This window comes from Maniola hyperantus, chromosome 3 (assembly GCF_902806685.2).
Source record: "Maniola hyperantus chromosome 3, iAphHyp1.2, whole genome shotgun sequence".
NCBI classification, from domain to species: Eukaryota; Metazoa; Arthropoda; class Insecta; order Lepidoptera; family Nymphalidae; genus Maniola; species Maniola hyperantus.
Genome location: NC_048538.1, coordinates 6,662,142 through 6,684,019, shown reverse-complemented (window position 1 = coordinate 6,684,019; position 21,878 = coordinate 6,662,142). Strand labels below are relative to the sequence as shown.

Sequence of the window (21,878 nt, the reverse complement as noted above, 5' to 3'; positions counted from 1 at the left end):
TTATAGAGATCACTCGGATGCTTCGATAGTAGAATTCTTATGTTTATCAATGAGTAACAACTGCTGGGCTCGACTTTTTCCGCTTCTTTTCTCGTGAAATGTTATTTCTGAATAGGCAAAAGTTAAAAACTGGCATTAAAATCTACTCAGATGCAAAAGATAGGCACGAACATTTTTGTCAACTATGAATATTATGAATTATATGCGCGACAGGTCGAGATGGCAATAGGGGTAAGAGGCGGGGGACGGACGCTTCGCATACCCATACGTCACCCGCGCTGGCCCGCTCCGGGTTAGCGCGGGGGCCGTGCGCGTGTGCGGGGTGTCCGCACCCTGATTGCCATCTTGACCTGTCACGTACTATACCTACTTAGACATCAACACCTGATCATCTAGAAGAAGATATTTTGGCTGATAAGTTATGTAGGTACCAGCTGTAAGGTCTAACCCCGATATGCTGTTATAGAGTATAGGTATAGACTCGTCACTTGCATAAATGTCGTGCGTGGGCCCCTAATCAATCAAAACTATCTTTTGTTCTTATTATATCTTATTTTTTACTAAACAAGATAAGGCAAGGACAGTGTTATATAAAAATCAGATGACAACGATAATGTATCACGAATCGCGATATGGATTCTAACCTTGTTCGAAGATGGTTATGAGTTACTTACGACCATTGAGTTATAAATCATAGAAATACAACTCACACATCGGTGATTTTTCAGAAAAAAATAGGTATTTATCGCGTTCTCTTTTGTATATTTATTATAAGTATAGATTATAGACATAGCGATCCCGTTTGCTACTTGAATGGAGCAATTGTGGATTGTAAGGTCTACATCTCCTGAGGATGCTCTGGTGTCGGGGTGAAACGTGCGTCGAGTGTGTTTTGGGATTTGTGTGGTGCTGCGTGGTGGTGGTGCGTATTGCTTGCCTGGTAGCTGGTTTTTCCTGCATGTTTAGCAGTGGGAGGGCGGGCGGTGCATGTCGCATGCTGCATGTTGCACCATACAGATTTGATCTGTTTCAGCGGATTATATCAAATTAAGGTTTTAGTTCATTGTAAGTATACTTGAATGGAGACAACGAAAAAGAAATATGGGAAAACAACCACCTTGTTAGACCGATGACATCACCAAGCTTGCGGAAAAAACTTATAGATAAGATTCGCCAACACCGGAAAGAATGGCGTGCACACATGTCCAACAATGGATAAGTAAAGACTGATAAGGAAGAATTTACTGAATGATATACGACTGGTCTTCATCTTATGTAAGCCGTTTTGTGCGACATCATCGCCTCTAGTATTTATTTAAATGGCACCTCTCTGGCTACGGCATTTTTGGTGTCTGTTTGCACGGGCTTCGGTGAGACGACACGCTATGCGGCATATAATTTCACTCTCTTTGTAAATATAATATTATGACGCATTTGGTTTCTATGGAATTGCTTTTAGTACATTCAGATTTTTTAATCTTATGCGAGGTCTTACCCCCCAGCCACCGCATCAGTTGGGAAGCCAGGCATCGGTTGGGAAGTAGCGAAGAAAGGAGGCAGAGACAGTGTCGCTGCGTTACTCTCATGCCGCACGCCATTCCTCGTTCGGGCATGAACGCGAGTAACGCAGTCACACTGTCTCTGCCTCCTTTCCTCGCTACTTCCCATGCCACACAAGCAGTGTGTGGCCGGGGGGTAACTACGGGGCAAACCACTTACCTATCAATACCAATACCTACCTTATACCTACTAATGGCCTCTCCATCTACCCTACGCATTACCAAGAAAAACCCCTTATCTAGATTCTACATAGAATACATAAATTCACTTATGAATAGGATCTTTGGGTGAACATGCGATGCAACGTCTCATCGACAAAATCAGCGAGCTTGCAAGACGCTTCACAATTTTTTTGTAATGATTCGCATTGCGCATTCTTCCCATGTTACTACTTCATATTAGCAAAAATACGTCAAGTACCTGCCTACCTACCTACTGTTCACGATCCTTGGATGATTGGTTGGTTTTTCGATATGCAGCAAGATGCCTTGCAGCGCGAAATCTCATCGCATGTTTTTTATGTTGGTAATTCGCATCGCATCGAAACGTAGTTGTGTGTTCCTTTTGTCGCAAGTCACAACTCGCAATTCACAAGTGTGTCAATAGCACAGGAGTTGGAATCATTCAGGGTACCTACGTCCGTGAATGCCTCCATATGGTTTATTCATAACCACGTTTCCAAACACGTGGGCACGTGAAGGTATTCTGTTATTCATGCCACAACCACAAGCCACAAGTTAACACGACTCTGACTACGTTACCTACGGGGAGTGATCGATTGTTGCGCGAAAGCTCTCATTACATGTATATCCCACTATTAAGTATAGGTACAGCTAACTTATCTAATCAGTACCTCAGTAGCCTTATTATATACCCTTAATATTATAAACTAGCTGATGCCCGCGACTTCGTCCGCGTGGAATTAGGTTTTTAAAAATCCGGTTTGAACTCTTTCGTTTTCCCGGATAAAAAGTAGCCTATGTCACTCTCCAGGTTTTTATCTATGCCCATGCAAAAAATCACGCCAATCCGTTGCACCGTAGGAACTCTGATTTTCCGCGTGGACGAAGTCGTAGGCATCAGCTAGTTTTTTAATGTCTATTGAATGAATCATCATCATCATCAACCCATTGCCGACTCACTGAGAAGTGAGAACGGATCTCCTCTTAGAATAAGGAGGGTTTGACACTATAGTCTGCGACAGGTCGAGATGGCATTCGGGGTATGAGGCGGGGGGACGCCCCAAACACCCGCACGTCACCCGCACCGGGTTAGCGCGTGGGATGTGCGGGTATGCGGGGCATTCCCTCCCCGATTGCCATTTCGACCTTTCGCGTACTAAAAGCTATGCCTAAAATTTTAGATGTACCTACCTGTACCTACATTACAAATATATCTACCTGTTCGTCCGTAGGAGCCTTTATACTTTCGTTGCCTATAACCAGTGAACAAAAGTTTCGAGTTTCAGTGTACTTGACCGACAAGTGGAGTCACTTTCTATTATTCCAAGTAGGTAGTAGGTTGGTACAAAGCAATCTTGAACATCCCATGGAGCAGACAGTGTGGCATCTTGCAATAATGTGAATCGATTTGAAACTTACATGGAAACGTTTGAGCAACGATTTCTATGCGTACTTAACTAGGAATTTGTTTAGGTACCTATAGGCTATATGAGGTTACTAACATGAGTTTCCTTTGAAACATAGCCTATGTTACATAGGCACCTAGCCTGGTATTCTACGATTAACGTTTTTAGATTTTTCAGACTTAGAGCTTTGAGGAGAAATCTCGCTAAAACAGTTTTGTAATTGAATACCTATACCTATAAAAGCTGTAATACCAGTAATTATGTGAAAAAAGGATAGATTTATTTAACTACCTACTATCCCTCTTTCTATTTGCATCCATTTTTGGCGACATTCTGTTAGTAATATTACATTTCGGGGGTAGATTTAAAGGACCATGGGCATTAGCATGCAAATCAAATATTCTTAGAGAAACAAAGCACAGGGAATTTCAAACAAATGCGACGTAGGTAGGTACTTATTGTTTGTGAACACTGACCAGTGAACATGGTTCTTGATCGATATGTTTATGGTTACATAAGGGATGGTCCACATTATAGAGACCGGTTTCAGGATTAAAACTGGACTGGAGCTTATTGCTTAATCCAAATTAAACAATCAATAATGTCGACACAGTTAGCGGCTCACTAATTTTATAGGCATTTATATAGGTATGTATGTAGTTACAAACTGCAAGCAGGCTTTAATCAACTGTTGATCAATATTATTCATATCTACATATAAAAAGACATGACCTGATTTCTGACTCATTGATCTATCAACGCATAGCCAAACCATTAAGAAAGGATATTTGGAAATTCCACCCCTAAGGGGGTTAAATAGAGGATGAAAATTTGTATGAAAATCCGCCATTTTTTCAAGTTTTATCTATAAAAATTGATATTTGGGCCCTGGCTTAGAAACCAGAAATGCATACTTATTTCGTCATTTTTGCAAATTCCACCCCTTTACCGATTTTCAAAAATTCTACTTGAGCGAAGCCGAGACGGGTCCAGCCTATAGTATAATCAAACTTTAACCAAAGTTCGAAATAGTACACGTACTTTACTACTACGTACTAACTGTAACAGTATAAAGAGTCTCTTAACAAGCTAAGAACTCAAGACATCTCACTGGGGACTAGTATTTAATGGAGTAACTTGTTCACTAATTGCAGTTAACTCTACAGTTTAAATTATCTATACTGTATGCGTTAAGGGGGTAATTAAAACAAGCATATGCGATGCTCTGGTACATTTTCTGGAAGAGATTAAAAGCCGGATGTTCCTGAATAAAACCATGAAGATTTATACGTCATTACATACATATCATATACATCTTCGTGGTTATAACTAGTTATTTCATTGTATGACTAATGACATGTAAATCTTCGTGGTGGACTATGGCCTAAACTTTTCTCATTCTAAGAGATGACTCGTGCTCATCAGCGGGCCGGCAATGGGTTGATGATGATTTTGATCTAAAATCTGGAACTGACTGGAATGGAATTGTTTGAAGAATTTTTCACGGAGTTACTCTTCAAACAATTCCATCGCGAAGCGTACCCCTAAAAGCAAGTAGGTTCATCACTACTACTACAAATCGCAATTCCAATATTTTTCGCCTCGTGCGCGCAAAGTAGTCTGTCCAATCTAAAGTTGCAACGTGACAGGTTGCCCATGCCATAGAAAGTAAGTACACAAGTTCTGTTTTTGTACAATGTGCAGTCATAACTCATACCACACGAGTAGATATCCCTAGTCATACGCCTCGTAATCAGATTGCACTACTTGTTTTGCGTGCTCTATACTATACCTACAGAATGAAATCAAAGCGCATTGCCTTTCTTGATAAGAGCAGCTCTTTGGCATAACAGCAGCCGGTGCGCAATGCGCATCTACGCGCGGTAGTAAGGTAGGTACGTTCCTAGCGTTTTCTAATGGTTTTCTACGTGTTTTATTTTCAGTATACCCATGTCAACTATAATATTATGTCAAAGTACTTAGATAAAACTGAGTTTTAGTTACTATCAAATAGACTCGGCTTCACGCCGCTCCTCAGTATGTTTTTTATTTTTACTCTCTCTCACCATCGTTAAGAAAGTTTCAATCCATAAATCTGTGAACTCAAACGCCTCTCTTTAAAGATGCTAAAATTAATGCAACTGTAGGTACCTACATGGGAACGTTCAACCTTAGTTGCAATATTTCTTGACTATTTCGTTGCACCTGTGTACATTGCAAAATAATTTTGCCGGGCACAAATCATCTTAAATTGTACGTCTTACCACCTGACCTTTCGCATTGTCCAAGAGTTGGCTAATAGATGCAATGAGCATCGCACCTTATTTGAACGTTTATTAAGTTGCTTAAACGATAAAATAGGTGTAGATAGTAGATACCTATTGTGTTCACACTAACTGCATTGATACAAAAAAAAAAACACCAACTAACCAACCAATTGGGGGGAACCAAAACAATCTAAAGTATTGTTTTGGTTTTCCCCATCAACTTTTTGTATTTCATAAGTTAGGTACTCTACTTAAATTACGATCTAGCCTACGAGTAAAACTAATATAATAAGTACCTAATATTAGTGGGTATATTAACACTTATATTTTGGTCACATTGAGGTTTTCTTCTATGAGTATGTAGTATCAAAATTTATTAAACGTGGATATAGGTAATTATGTAGATATCTTCAAAATAGATAAAAAGAAATGTTCTGACTCATCAACGCCCAACCCAAACTCTTGGACCTAGAAAGCTGAAATGTTGAATAGAGTTTTTTCCCCCCTTAATAATGTTGACAAGTAGGTAATATGGCTGATATATTACGAAATCCTCTCTCTTAAAGGGATCAGCTAATCGTTAGATGAAACCGGGTTGCCGCTAACAATTATATAGCCAAGACTCACAAGAGCAAGTTTCAAGTATTGTACAACTATATATTTTCTCACGCTACCAACGTTGTATGCATAATCGTCTAGTAATAACAAGATGTCTTGGGCTCAAAAGATTTGTCATCGAAAATATAGGTATCATTAGAAAACAATAGTTGTGAAACTGAACTGGCAAGGCAGTAGCAAGGCCGGTAGCACAACAAATCTCATAGCTTGCATTCTTCCTGCCTTCACCGGTCTACCTTGAATATGGCTTGAATAGCTCTGGTTGCAATTCTAGGATTTTCGAAACATATCTAGAAATACGCTGGTTGATTTATATGTAATGACCGTATATTATATTTAGTTATAATTTTTATATTTCCATATTTTCACGACTAACTTTTGCTTTTTTAAACTTATTGATAATATCCACATTCATACTTACCACTATACTATTGTTAATGCCAATAAGTGTCTGTCTGACCATTTATCACTTTTTCGCAGCCGACTATTATCAAAATTCTATACAGGAATAACCTTGCATCTTGGAGACGGACATAAGCAACTTTACTTATCCCGAAAAATCAAAGAGTTTTTAAAAACCTATAAGTATCCACAAAGTCGCAGGCATCATCTAGTTTGCAAACAAATGGGATACATTTGCACTAAATCCAATATTTTTGTTACTATAAACTATTACTGCCAAGTCGTCCTTTTTGTAAAAAATATTTATTTCACAATTTTTGGTGGCCCCATGTATTAAAATATGCTATGCCATGCCTGGTAAAAATCTACTGTTTACTAAGCTATTCACACTGATCGCGAGCAATTTACTCTTATCCGTTGAGGAGTTCCATTATCTATCTTCGAAGTTATTCAAAAGATCTACACCAAATTTATTTGGAAGCACCTTGGAAGCATAAGTACCTTTTCAAACAAAAAAAGAATTTTCAAAATCGGTCCAGGTGTCTTCGAGTAATCGGGGAACATAATTACATAAAAAATAACAATAATAACAATAAAAAAAGATTCCGACGAATTGAGAACCTCCTCCTTTTTAGAAGTCGGTTAAAAGTCCCTACATGACTCTTCGTTCTAAAAAATTTAGTACGTGAGACGTAGATTTACAGGTCTTCCCCAAAAGGTTCACCTTGCCTTGTAATAATTGCGCTTTTGTTTCCCTTGGTAATTAACAATTCAGAAGGGCTGGAGCCCTCTCCGTTATACAAAACTCCATTTAGCAGCGAGCTTGAAACAACAAAGTGTACTTTTATAACGTATCCTACTCTACGGTGAATTAGATAAGACTTGTAAGTTTGTACGCTGTGTACGCTACCTACTTTTTGTATTCAAAGAAAACTTTGGTAAAGCTCGATAGGCTCAGAAATTCATCATTAAAGAAAATTAATTAGGTCAAACTGAGCCCGCTGAACCGACGACCTTAACAAGATGGCGAAAAGTGGGTTGGTGAGAAAGGCACTGGCGCAGTCCTACATCCACCATTGGACGGAAGCAGGCTGGTGATTAAGTTATCATTAAAATCATACCGTGCTTTAAGATCCTCCATCAGAAATATCAGATACTACATGATGCCCGCGACTACGTCCGCGTGGATTTCGGTTTTTAAAAATGCCGTGGGAACTCTTAGATTTTCCGGGATAAAAAGTAGCCTATGTATGTCCTTCTCCGGGATGCAAGCTATCTTTGTACCAAATTTCGCCAAAATCGGTTGAACAGATGGGCCGTGAAAGGCTAGCAGACAGACAGACAGACGGACAGACAGACAGACACACTTTCGCATTTATAACATTAGTATGGAGCATGGAAGTATGGATTTTCCGAAGAATGGCAAATAAATTTTCGTCACTTTACGTTTCATAAGTTCATTTAAATAATAATGTACCTAAGCAAAATGTTGTTCATTTCACGGTATTGAATAAATAATAAATTAAACAAATGGCAGTGCCAAACACTTGTATTCACAAATTATCTACTGACTTTGAAATGGAGTGTCAAGTTGTTTTATTGTTAAAAATGTTTGGCTGCTGACGCCTATATACCTAATTAGTAGTCTTTTCATATTACTATGCCGTGATCTTGTTTACCTTAGGTATACTTATGTATACTGTCATATCAGTGCCTCAAATAATTAAAACAAATAAGAATGGTTGACATATTATTGTACTCTTCCTAATAAGCGTTTTTGTTAGTATTAAACACGTTTCTCTCTGCAGATTTTGCCAGTGCTTGCTTTGTATGCGATCGCGATAAAGACATGGGTTTTCATATAACAAGAGTTGGTTTTCATTCGTGATTCAGTTAAAATTTTGATTGAATCAAAAAATCAGCTTTGTTATTATCAAGCTGTATTTTTATGCTGACTTCGCATCTTCATTCTGTGTTTCTGTACTTTGCAATCATCATATTTCCAGTAGCGTTACTCATTTAATACTCATGAATCATACGTACAGATGCTAAATAGAGATTATTACTAGTAATCAATTAAATGCTTAATTAAACAAGAATCTTATACGAAATAGGAAAAAAAAGTTTGTAAAGCAGACATTGTTATCAAGGCAATAAAGGAAGGAAGTCACAAATCTACAGACGGGTCCTGAATTCTAATGTTGCACTCCAAACGCCTGAAAGTAAAATTATATATGAAAATTGAACGTCGTAAATCAGAACTCGCCGTAGAGGAACAAAAAGGAAAACTGTGCCCACAAGATGCAAAATACTGACAAGAATAATAAATTTTTATTAAAAAGATAATAACTAAGTAATTAAAGGGGGCTTTATAGCTGTAAACAATCTCTTACAGCTTACGGGCAACCTTTGGTGAATTAATGGCATAGAGCAAACTGTGTTATGTGTAGGTATAGAAGATAAATCAAATGGTGAAATTAAAGTAGGTAATGACTAATGAATGGAATACTATATTAAATGATGAATAAATGTAAACGTTCAATGAACTTTGATAGTTTACCGAAATTTGGCCGTTAGGTTTTTCACGGCTCATTTCACATGTCTAATGCCTAAGAACCGTTTCAGATACGCTGCCGTTGTAGGCGTGATTTTAATGTAATACTTCGGTATTAAGTATATTAACGAGGTGTAAAATGAGAATTGTAAATTGTAATGCTCTATTAGGCACGTAGGTACCTATTTTATTACTCCATAGTATAATCTATGATTATGCTGAACTGAGGATATTTTTTTCTTCACTTGCGAGTTGCGTTCTCTATTTATATTAGTTCCCCCATGAGACCTGGGAGAATGTAGAAAAATTCAAATACAAGTTAGTACTAAGTGATTAGGTAGGTACTTCTCCGTGTCATAGATGATCTAAGATCATCAACACAAACAATGTTTGTATGGTTTTTAAATACATCAGTTTAATATGCAAATGTTGTACGCTTATTCCAAGCATGCTGCGCATGAATTAATTAACATATTATCATTTCAAACAACAACTAACAATACATACATACATAATTGAATACAATATTTTATAGTATAGTTAAGTACCATACTACTACTACTAGTGGAAAGTCCATCAGAAACAAACCATAAGGGTGCCTGTCAACTGAAGCAAAGCTAAGTGAAGATGTGTTTAGTCAAATAGTTTAGTTGATTTGTTGAGAGATAAAGTTGTTAAGTTATCACAAATATCGACCAATAATCTAGTTGATCTGTATAGCACATCTCCGCTTCGCTCCGCTTCAGTGGACAGGTACCCCTTATAGTGAAATATTTCCACTTTACTGTAGAATAGTAGTACCTAGTACCTAAGTACATACCTCCATACATAATATATTTTAATATTATAGAGCTGCGCCAGAGAGTTGCAGTTTACCAGAGTCAATGATGTCACGCAAAAATATGGCCTCAATCTAACTCGTGTACAAGAAGACTAGCCGCGCTTTTGGTTTTTCAGTAAATTGGCGCTGGACCTGTTTTCACTCTGTTTGTTAATGATATCACCATCTTAATACGAGGCAATTCTTACGTTAAAGTAAACGTACGTATTATAACTATAAAAACAAGTGTTAAAATGATTATTTTTGTTCTAAGCTGCTTTTGTAATCGTTTGGCAGGATCTAAGGGCCAATAATAGAGCGGAAATCTAAAATTTTACTTAGCTTATTGACCTCTATCTCCACAACGAAGTGCACAAACGATAAAAAGGCGGGGTATATATTCTGGCATACATTTTTTAGTTTCTTCCAGTGTCAAGACCCCTATTATACTCTGCATAATACCCGGTATCCACCTAAGCGGAGTGGAGAGGAGATGTGTGCAGTAAACCAATCCGATTTTTGAAAAATGACGAGATAATTTTTTCACGTCATCTATTTTGAATATGATTGGTCGATTGAACGCATCTCCTCTCCTCTCCACTTAGGTAGATCTGGGCCTTAGATTGGTTCCTCTTATTCTATTTAACTCAATGAGCTGCACATAATAACATCCTTTTACTCGCCTGTTGGCTCAATTCTCAAGCACTCAGCCTCCATTCCGCATTCCCAGCGAGTGGTTAGCTAACGTCCACTACATATCCAACTTAGTGTAGGTACCTACGGCCTACCTCCTACAGGTTTACGATCGCTTAACGCAATGCTCTGTACAGCTGAATATATTGCGTAATATTCAAGCAAGAAGTAAAAGAGGTCGCACACTACAACAGTAGATACAAAACAATCGAGCCTTATTGAATTATGCATCATCATCATCAATCGCTGGCCCACTACTGAGTACCTACATGCCTCCTCTCAGAATAAGAAGGGCTTAGGCCATAGTCCGCCATTAGGTAAGCCTAATAGTAGCCAAGTGCGGATTGACAGACTTCACACATCTTTGAGAACATTATGGAGAACTCTCGAGAGTTTCAGGCATGCAGGTTTCCTCACGATGTTTTCCTTCACCGTCGTTTAGTGCAATTTTTATGGCTCTTGTAGTTAGTGTTTAGTATGCGATAAGCTCATTTTAAATGCATTACTGAAATGAGATTACCGATAAAAACAATTTGTAGGTACAATCGGGGACCTTATCGTTAAGACCGCGATCTCTTCACGACAACCGCCCTGACTAAGGCTTACTGCTGTAGCCTGTACTAAAGCTGACAGGGGTATGCCGTAAAAATAATTGAATGGTCCAATAAAAATAGAAATACTAATTTTATTCATGACCAATGCGCTTTTATACCAATAATGTAGACATGTATTTAAAACTCTAAAGTTGAATAGTAGAGGTTTCGAGAATAGAGTTCTGAAAACCACATTAATAATAATTTTATCATAAAAGCCCTAGCTAGTAGCTTCGAGTATTATTCTAGCTACCTATTAAATATTATTGGGTCGGACTATTTTCTGTACAAAGAAAATTATTATGAGAGCCTTACACTTTACAGAATTAACACAGAATATGATGTACATTACCATGCAAACTTCCACTGAATTGGTTTGAACGAGATCTAGTAAGTAGTTTTTATTCATCGTGCAAAATGTCGATAAAATACGATTGTAGTACGGAACCCTCAGTGCGCGAGTCTGATTCGCACTTGGCCGGTTTTTTACGTACGCGGTAATCGCGCGAAATATTTCGCCAAATTAAAATCCGCTTTAATAGGTATAGGTACCTACTACAAGTATCTGCAAAATATATAAGTAACGCTTCCAACTAACAATAGGACTAGGTACCTACGTACTATTGCGAGCCATCAGGTCTTCTGATCATAGCAAATATTTGTCACTGTAGGTGATGATTGGGCGAACTAGATCAAATCATCAGACGTCTTCGCGCTCTCCAATTAAGGCCACTTTATGTGAATACCATGTTTTCATACTCCGTACTTGCCTATTCATAATTTTGGCGCAACCTAATAATAGGTACCTACCCTACTTTGCATTCTAATTTTATCTGAGAATATTTTTCAATCCTGATATAATTACCTAGGTACTTTAAATAAAATAAAATAAAATACATAGGTTCTTTATAAGTAGGTACTTACATACAATAACTAAGTTTTATTACAGTAGGTACTAACAGAATAATAATAATGATCTTAGAAAAAAATCAGTCAATTATGAAACCCCATCATTTAAATATTTCTTGAAATTATTATTCCTTTTTCATTACTTTGATTTATTGTACTTCAATTTTAAAGGACTTCGATCCCGAACTACATACATAGAACTTCTATTGCCATTGTATCAAACTCTTTGGATACGAAATCACTAAATCTTCAAAATTAAGTACAAGCGGCAAAAAACTCATGAATGATTTTGGTTTGTATTCGTTGAGAAAAAAAACAACGCTGTTTTCGAAGCAGTTAAAGTTTTCCTGCAAACATCGTTACGTGTTTCTAAACATGGAATAGTGAAGTGCTTTCAGCAGTGCAGTGTATTGAACACCGATAGCTGTCTTCGATAGTTGGTCCCGATATAGGTACATTACATAAGTATATGTAGGAGTTTCCTAACACAATTCGGCAGGAATGTGAGTAATAAATAGTTCTTCCATAAGCTTTTCAAGCAAAAAGCTTTTTTGAGTCATGATTCATCATGATCAACCCATCGCCAGCTCACTACAGAGCACGGATCTCCTCTCAGAGTGAGAAGGTTTTGGCCATAGTCTATCATGCTGGCCATGTGCGGATTGTTAGACTTCACACACCTTTGAGAACATTATGGAGAACTTTCAGGCATGCAGGTTTTCTCACGATGTTTTCCTTCACCGTTACAGCAAGTGGTATTTAATTAATTAAAACGCACATAACTCCGAAAAGTTAGAGGTGCGTGCCCGTGATCGAACCCCCGACCTCCGAAGTCCGATTAGAAGGCAGACGTCCTAACCACTAGGCTATCACAGCTTTTTTCGAGTACTTTGATATATTTTTGGACATCTGCTGTTATCACATTAGATACCGCAAACATTCTTATTCTGAATAATATAGGAATTCATTAATGGCATTAAATTCATAATATGTCTTATAACGGGTTTTATATGAAACTGAGACAAAAGAGCTGTCTTTGACGTAATTAACATCCAAAAATCATTGCATGCGTAGGCACATGATTGGGCTTAATATTATAAGAATGTCATGCGTATCTCAATTTTAATTTTATTTTATCCCAATTTACTTTGTTAAAATATTTGCAGGTAGTTACGTACTTAGATATTAGGTAAACTAGTAGCTTCTCGCTAAAACGCGTATATAGGTACTCGGCCCATAGGACGTTGTTACCGCGAACCGACAATGGAATCATGCTATAACTGAAAAACTTAACTCCGAAAAGCCAAGCGTCGAGCAAATTGCAAGCGTTTCTCCAAAAAGATCTCTGTGATTTGTTTATCTATTAAGTCAGCTAAGGAAAACTAAAATATAGGTAGTAGATACGACGATATTTAAATACAATCGCACGTACAGTTTTCGTGTATGGTGAATATAATGAGTCTTATGACTAAACGCTATAAAAATAATTGCGTCATTATACATACGATACAATAACATCAGTCTAAACTCGTCTCATAAACAAACAATGTTAAAGCCTCCTGCCTCTTGCCTCTTCCGTGGAGATTATCATTCACGGCATCGCTGCACGCTCGTGCTTCGGGGAATGTCATTGTTCCAACTTGATCTTTCGAATACGTATGTCACTTTCTTCCTATTGTATTCACCTTAATAAACTTTCGGTGACTGTCGGTTATTAAACGGAAACCTCATAGGTAATAGGTATGACATTCGTAAACGTGCGTTTAAAGTTTCAAATAACGTCTATCGTAAATCTTGCTGTCATGCGCAGTTTTGATGATATTATGCATACTTATTGATGAAAAGGTTACGAATATTAGATATTAGTGTCATACAAATATTTTTTAGATAGGTAGGTATGATATTAAATCTAAAATAAGAAAAAAGAAACAAATTTAATCGTAATCAAAACTTGTAAAGTTGTACAAGTTGATAGACGTGATGACCTTTGGTGACGCATCCTATATTTATTTCTATCTAAAGTACTTACATGAAACGTTTAAAAGCTGATTGAATTGTGTATGTTTAATTAGCGGATATACTATATAGCGGATATATAATTCTATACTATAGGTGCTACGTATTAACCTTTAGGTAATTGGGACTCATTTACAATAACATTTACTTTTATCTAAAGTCAATCAAAAGTTTTAAACCCTGATTAAGTGCATCTTTAATTAGCGAATATATTTCTTAGTTTATTGTTATTTAGTTTAGTGTATGTTTGGACAGCGTAGGAGAGGTATTTTGGGTGATTCTAACTCTTATTATAAAATTAATAGTGCTAGAGAAATAGAGCTTTGAAAGAGTTGCGTAGCGATAAGCGAAAACAAATAGGTAAGTAGGTACGTACGGCCTCTGTTTCAGTTGATATCTCTGACGCATCGTGGCTGAGACAACAGCTGATTTCCCAATCACTGTACTAATGAGAATAATCACCGATCTTTTTTCACATGAGCCATGAAGTCATCCAACCATGCGGGTGTGGATGTACGAACCGAGCGTGACTGGTGTAGGTAATTCAAGTTCAATGTAGTATGACTGAGTTACTGAATGTCAATTGTGGATGTTTTAGAAAATGCACAATCCGCGCGGAAATTATCAGGTTACTATGTTATTAAGTATTACCGCAGAACGTGTATCGGGCGGTCGGTGGGGCGCGCGACTGTGGCGGCGCCCGCGCACCTCGTCGCCTCGTCCCAACATTAGCGAGCCGTATCAAACACCACGGTGCAATCAATTTATGCAAATTACCGACGGGATGGAACTGGACACGAATAAATTGGCTATCAAGACCGGTAATGGTCGGATATCTAAGTGCCATGGGGACATGAAATATAATCCTTTGCAAGCTCACACGCATAACAAATACGTACGAGTTCGTACGTAAGTGATGCAATTTTTCTTTTATACTCCTGTTATGGATCTTGTACGGTTGGTGAAAAATTGCTTTTCGATGAGAATTTGCAGCTTTAATTTTTATATTTGATTAACTTCGGGAATTCGTTATTATAGCTTGCAATATATTATTATAATTCGTCAAAAATTCAACGCTAACATAATATTTTATAACCGATTTCTAAAAAGGGAGGTTCTAAAGACCTGGACTAGATATATAGGTAGCTAGTACGTAGGTATGTTTCAGCGACGACGCGATGGTCCCGCATAATTTGATAAACCAATTTGAATGAATCTTCTTTCAATTGACAGATTGTACCTACCTCCAGGGAGTCCAGGGTGATCCCATATTTTGCTGAAGATATGATAAAGATATTCTGTGATGGACGATAGAACTCCTCAACGGATAACAGCTAATCACTCGTAATTACGTGTAGTTTAAGGAACAGTAGATATATTACCAACCAGTCAGGAGTTCGATCCCGGGCAAGGCACCTCTATCTTTACGGATACCTACATTAACAGATAACGGTAAAGGAAAACATCGTGAGGAAACCTACATGCCTGAAAGTTCTCCATAATGTTCTCAAAGGTGTGTGAAGTCTGCCAATCCGCACCGGGCCAGCGTGGCGGTCTATATACTGAGGATATGGCCGGAGGACCGGCTATGATTGGATTCATCATGATGACGATGATGATGATACTATTGTATAAGTTAAACTCTAGTAAGTTTGCCGTTTTCAAACATTGCGTAATGCAGCTCTATTCAGGTAGCGCCCAAATAACTGATTTCGTATATTTTGCCAAAAGTGGAACACTGTCATAACACGTCAGTCTTTTTGGTCGTCGGTTCCGCGCCGGTGGACCTGTTAAGAGTTATCGCCTTGCTCACTAACCGATTGTCCAGTTTGAGTAATACACGAACTATTACCACTGTAGGTACATAATATAGTTCCGTGACTATTACATTCATTTTAGGCTTGGACACACCACGCGCAAGCGATGATAGCCTATAATAAAGAAGTCCGCCTCCTATTCGGGTTCACTCTCTCTAACTTTTCAGAGTTATGCGTGTTTTAAGCAATTAAATATCACTTGCTTTAACGGTTAAGGAAAACATGGCGAGGAAACCTGCATGCCTGAGAGTTCTTCATAGTGTTCTCAAAAGTGTGTGAAGTCTGCCAATCCGCACTTGGCCAGCATGTTAGACTATGGTCAAAACCCTTCTCATCGTGCTCTGTAGTGAGCCGGCGATGGATGACACTACGCGTAGGTAGGTACCTAATGGAAATATGTTCAACGCGGCTTTTAAAAGTTGTGATACAGTTTACGTCGCGTAGAAGGAAGCTCTAAATAAGTAGGTATTTCTACACTTATCTATATTATAAAGAGGTAAAGTTTATAAATTATAACTTTTGGATGTAGGAGGTAATTTGACGACCTCCCTGGCGCAGTGGTAAGCGCTGTGGTCTTATTAGTGGGAGGTCCTGGTTTCGATAGGCATGGATTTGGAATTTTATAATTTCTAAATTTCTGGTCTGGTCTGGTAGGAGGCTTCGGCCGTGGCTAGTTACCACCCTACCGGCAAAAGCCGTGCCGCCTAGCGATTTAGCGTTCCGGTACGATGCCGTGTAGAAACTAAAGGGCATAGGTTTATTAAAAACTGCCATACCCATTCCAGGTTAGCCCGCTTCCATCTTAGACTGCATCGTCACTTACCACCGAATGAGATTGCAGTCATGGGCTAACTTGTGTCTGAATATAATAAAAACCGACTTCGTTACACAAACACTAAAAATTGAAAAATAATTTAATTTATTACCGAATATATTATGTATACAAGAGTTAATATAGTTCCATAATAATACTTTTTGGTGCCGGTGCCAATTAGCTTTACCTGCGCGAATCGTCTAGACTTCATATTTTTATGGGACTCCACCATGGCACCTCATTGGCACCGACCCCAAAAAATATTATTATGGAACTATATTAACTCTTGTATACATAATATATTCGGTAATAAATTAAATTATTTTTCAATTTTTTGTGTTTGTGTAACGAAGTCGGTTTTTATTTTTTTTGTAAAAAAAATTTATTTCACAATTTTTAGTGGCCCCATGGAATTATGCTATGACTGGTTAAAAGTCTACTGTTTACTAAGCTATTACACTGATCGCGAGCAATTTACTCTTATCCGTTGAGGAGTTCCAGTATCTATCCTCGAAGATGTTCATCAGATCTTCACCAAATTGAAATGGGACCAACTTTGAAGTATACCCTTTCAAACAAAAAAAGATTTTTCAAAATCGGTCTAGGCGTTTTCGAGTAATCGGGGAACATACATAAAAAGATTCCGACGAATTGAGAACCTCCTCCTTTTTTTGAAGTCGGTTAAAAATAAAAAAATATCTGGAACTAATGATCCGATTCTGAAAATTCTTTCACTGATACATAAGTGCTATAGACGATAAATTATATCACGTGGACGAAGTTTATATATTACAATAATTATACAAATATAAAGTATTTTATTAAACAGATAGTTTAAAAGATAGCGAGAAAATATATTTGAACCCAATGTTAACTTCACGCATGTTCCCCATTTCAATAAAATCCTTATTCTGAAGCTCATCAACAAACAAAATAATACTTGAGTAGGTAAGTATTTTAAAACATTTGAGACTGAGGGTGAGATCTATAGAGCGCACTTGACTTAAGACAGAGTTAAAACGAGACAGAACTATATCTCTCACATAAATCTGTTTCGTTTTAACTCAATCTTAAGTCTGAACAAAGTCAAAGTGCGCTCTATAGATCTCAGCCTAAGTGAAAAAAATGAAACTGTATCTTTATTAGTATAAACTAGCTTTATATTAGGCAGCCAAACGTTAATATTATGGAATGTCGAGGTCTCCAAAGAGGACTCTACTCAATTGCTGTAGGTAGAGCACAAATAGACTAGGTACCTAATAGTCCAATATAAATCGTTTGCAACTACTTTGATTGTTAGTTATATATTCTTGAATCTTAACGAAACAAAGAACATCTAACGTAAAATGAGGGAGTTGTGAACTTATGTAGCATAGTTGCGACATCGCATATCAAACGATGCATCGTTGTCCAAGTCGGTAACTAGATGGGTGGCCGACCAGAGGTCCGAATTTGGCCTTTACTTCAACTCGGTGCCTCGAAGAGCAAGATCCATCTATTATCAGTAACATCTCAAATTAATGTCGAAATCATATTATTAGTACTTAGATAATAATATATTAGTCGTAGTCGTATGCGAAAAAATCAGAAAACCCAAAGCGTTATTATCCCAAGAAAACTCCTACCAATTCCTACCATTATTAAATGGAGACACGACCATTGGGGAATAATTTACGCCACCTGTTTTATACACAATATGTAATTCTATTACATCGTAGGTAATTGTTAGACCAACTCGCCTGGCGGTGTTCCCCATGAACTTCGGCCGTGCCTAGAAAGTTGCCACCCTATCATAGCTGCCACTAAGCGATAGCTGTTACTGAACCGGTAGATACATAGAAATCTTAATAACAAGGCAATTGTTATTAAGTTTTCTATGGCTACGGGAAGATAATTGTAGTCCGTGACAGGTCGAGATGGCAATCGAGGAACTAACGCCCCGCACACTCGCACAGCCCTCGCGCTAACTTGCTGCTGAGGGCTGACTTGCGGGTGTGCGAGGCGTCCCTCTGCCTCATACCCCGATTGCCATCTCGACCTATCACGGACTACAATTATCTTCTATCCTCTGGTGCTGCAAATGTTCATGGGCGGCGGTAATCACTTAACATCAGGTGACCCGCCTGCTCGTTTGCTCGCTATATCTATTAAAAAAAAAAGACCTGTGCCGTGCTTTACCTACGATACCGCGTAGACACACTGAATAGGGGATAGGTTTAATAAAAAATCCCGTTAGCACGCTTCCATCTTCCAGTAGGTACCCGTAGACTCTGAAGACACTGAATACTGGATAGGTTTAATAAAAATCCCCGCTAGCCCGCTTCCATCTTCCAGTTACTTTTGGCACTACATTGGCACTTACCAGTTACCACTACGTGAGATCGCCGTCAAGGGCAAAACTGTCATCGAATAAAAATAAATTAAAAAATATGCTAATCTGTCTGGTGCAAGTCACAAAGCTTTGAAATGTCCCGGTGCACAAACGAACGAGTTTCCTGTTATCAGCAATAGAAACCGGTACAAATAGGTACCTACACTGTATAATTGACACTGTCACAGGCAATGCAGTTGTAGGTATCTAGTAATATTAATAGGTAGAGAGATATAGTTCGCGACAGGTCGAGATGGCAATCGGGGTATGTGGCGGGGGATGCCCCGCACACTCGCACAGTGCCCGTGCTCGCCCGCATTGGGTTAGCGCGGGTGCTATGCGGGTGTGCATAGCGTTCCCACCCCGATTGCCGTCTCGATCTGTCGCGGACTATACATAGGTAGGTAATAGACCGTGCAAGGCAAACCACACATATGACCAACACTGACATTATGTATTTTTGACGTTTTATATGTTGACTAGACGATGCCCGCGGGCCACGACTTCGTCCGCGTGGATATAGATTTTTAAAAACCAAAGACAAAAAATAGCCTATGTCCATTCCCGGGATGCAAGGGCCTGTAATAAATATTGATGGGCTGTGAAAAGCTAGCAGATAGACAGACACACTTTCGCATCAATAATTATTAGTACCCTACTTATGGATTAATACCATTACCATCCAAGACCGTGGAGTAAGACGTGTTTGTCCAGCAGCATGCATTGTTTAGGAGATGAGACGAGGACGACAAATGGCGTCGGGAGTTAAAAACTGATAGGTAGGTATAGGTGATCTAGGTACAATAGAAAAAATACTAACTATAACTAGTACTATACCTAATGTAATATACTATGCTAAACCACGCTAAACCACGCTAAACCTACTTTTATATTATTTCTTTTCGCCCAAATGATGAGTTTAGAAATGTACTTATTATAAAAACTAGCATATGCTCGCGATTTCGTCCGCGTGGAGTAGACAAATTTCAAACACCTATTTTAGCCACTTAGGGGTTGAATTTTAAAAAATCCTTTCTTAGCGGATGTCTAACGTCATAGTAACTATCTGCATGCCAAATTTTAGACCGATCCGTCCGGTAGTTTGAGCTGTGCGTTGGTAGATCAGTCAATCAGTCAGTCAGTCTTATATACATACTACTTAATAACAATAGAAACCTGCTTAAATCTACATTATCCAAATAGTGTACATTTAACATCTATTTCGTATTATTATGGCAAGTAGTAGGTAATCGCAAGTGAACCTCACGACCGAGAGAAAGGTGCCAATGAAAGTGTTCGGTTGTGCCAATGAAATTTCTTCTCGAAACCGCACCATCATTATTTCGATACACGATACCATATCGAATACGTTGACGTACCTATACAATAATGTTCAAATCGGTTCACTAATGATTAACAAAAAACGTACAACAAATGATCATTCATATTATGAATTTGAAACCCCTATTTTACCGCCTTAGGGGTTGAATTTTCAAAAATCTTGCTTACGTCATGATAACTATCTGCATGCCAAATTTCAGGCTGATCCGTCCAGTACTGTGAGCTGTGCGTTGATAGATCTGTCAGTCAGTCAGTCAGCGTTTCCTTTTACATATATGTATATAGATTAACCCCAAAATATCCATCATTATCACCCGCTCTGTTTAATTTCTAATTATCAGTGCTGACCTTGTTGTATATCTCTTCTTGTTAGTCATTTGTTGAACTTGCTTCCTTTGTGATATCACCTTGCTACTTTAAATTACTACTTAAATGGGTAGGTATTTGATAAGTATTTAGTTACACAACAACATCGATGGCCAGAAATTGTTTCTAATAAAGAAATGTAATATAAATAAAAGATATTCAATTTTATAAAGAAGTAACTACTTTGCAACAAAATAATTAGGTACATATTTCATTACTTGCTACTGACATAACTAAATAGGTAATTAATAAGTTATGTTGTAAATTGTAGCTAATCTACATAACATTTTGTAACCAAATTAACTACTTACTAGCGTAAGTAACTTTTCCGTTTTAACCCAACATTTATTTCAATTGGAAACCGCAAGGATACCTAAGTAATTTACTGAATACTTATATTTAAAGAATATATTCTTTAAAAAATCAAGTTAAATATCTATACCTACAAATTATAATGAACAAATAATGATTTGTATAGTTTTAATTAACTTTATTCAAAAAAATCGTAGGTTTTCTTTTATTTGGTTGGAAACCTCTAAAATTTATTAATTACTAGCTGATGCCCGCGACTTCGTCCGCGTGGATTTACATTTTTTAAAATCCCGCGGGAACTCTTTGATTCTCCGGGGTAAAAAGTAGCCTATGTGTTAATCCAGGGTATTAGCCATCTCCATTCCAGATCAGTACAGCCGTTTTTGCGTGATTGAGTAACAAACATCCAAACATCCACACTTTCAAGTTTCACTTACCTATATGTGAAATAATATACCTAGTTACATTAGTACTATTGTGACCTAGTATAGAATATTAATTATTTCAAAAAACCCGATCTCCAAAGCCACTATAAGTACAGAGTTTAAAAAAAATGTTTTTTTTATATTATGCATTTTACATACCTACCTAATATTTTAAGGATAATAATAATAATTAGATATATTATATACAATTAAGTAAGTATATTCCTACTCAATATTATTTATAACGGTTCGAACTTCGAACACGTTCCACGTCCGTTTTGTGTTTCCAAAATATGCATATTATCTTGGAAGTGAAATCCACCGTTCGTAAAACCCCCGGGTTAGGTGGAAAGTTAGTAATAACGTACAAATAACTACATCCTCGCGGTTCGACGACCTCGACAATTGCATA

At 37.7% G+C, this 21,878-nt stretch overlaps 1 protein-coding gene across 9 annotated transcripts in view; it reads right to left on the bottom strand.

Moving 5' to 3' along the window:
* The window catches only part of LOC117996344 (plasma membrane ascorbate-dependent reductase CYBRD1-like), an 83,635-nt gene that overhangs the window by 27,257 nt on the left and 34,500 nt on the right, over positions 1–21,878 (bottom strand). The window contains exon 1 of one of the 9 annotated variants that reach the window (XM_069509662.1): positions 14,397–14,731. The exons of the other annotated variants lie outside the window; for them this stretch is intronic. Coding sequence (XP_069365763.1) covers positions 14,397–14,428 — 32 coding nt within the window. The 5' untranslated portion in view covers positions 14,429–14,731. Of the gene's footprint in view, positions 1–14,396; positions 14,732–21,878 lie in introns of those variants that run through there. 9 annotated transcript variants of the gene reach the window in all.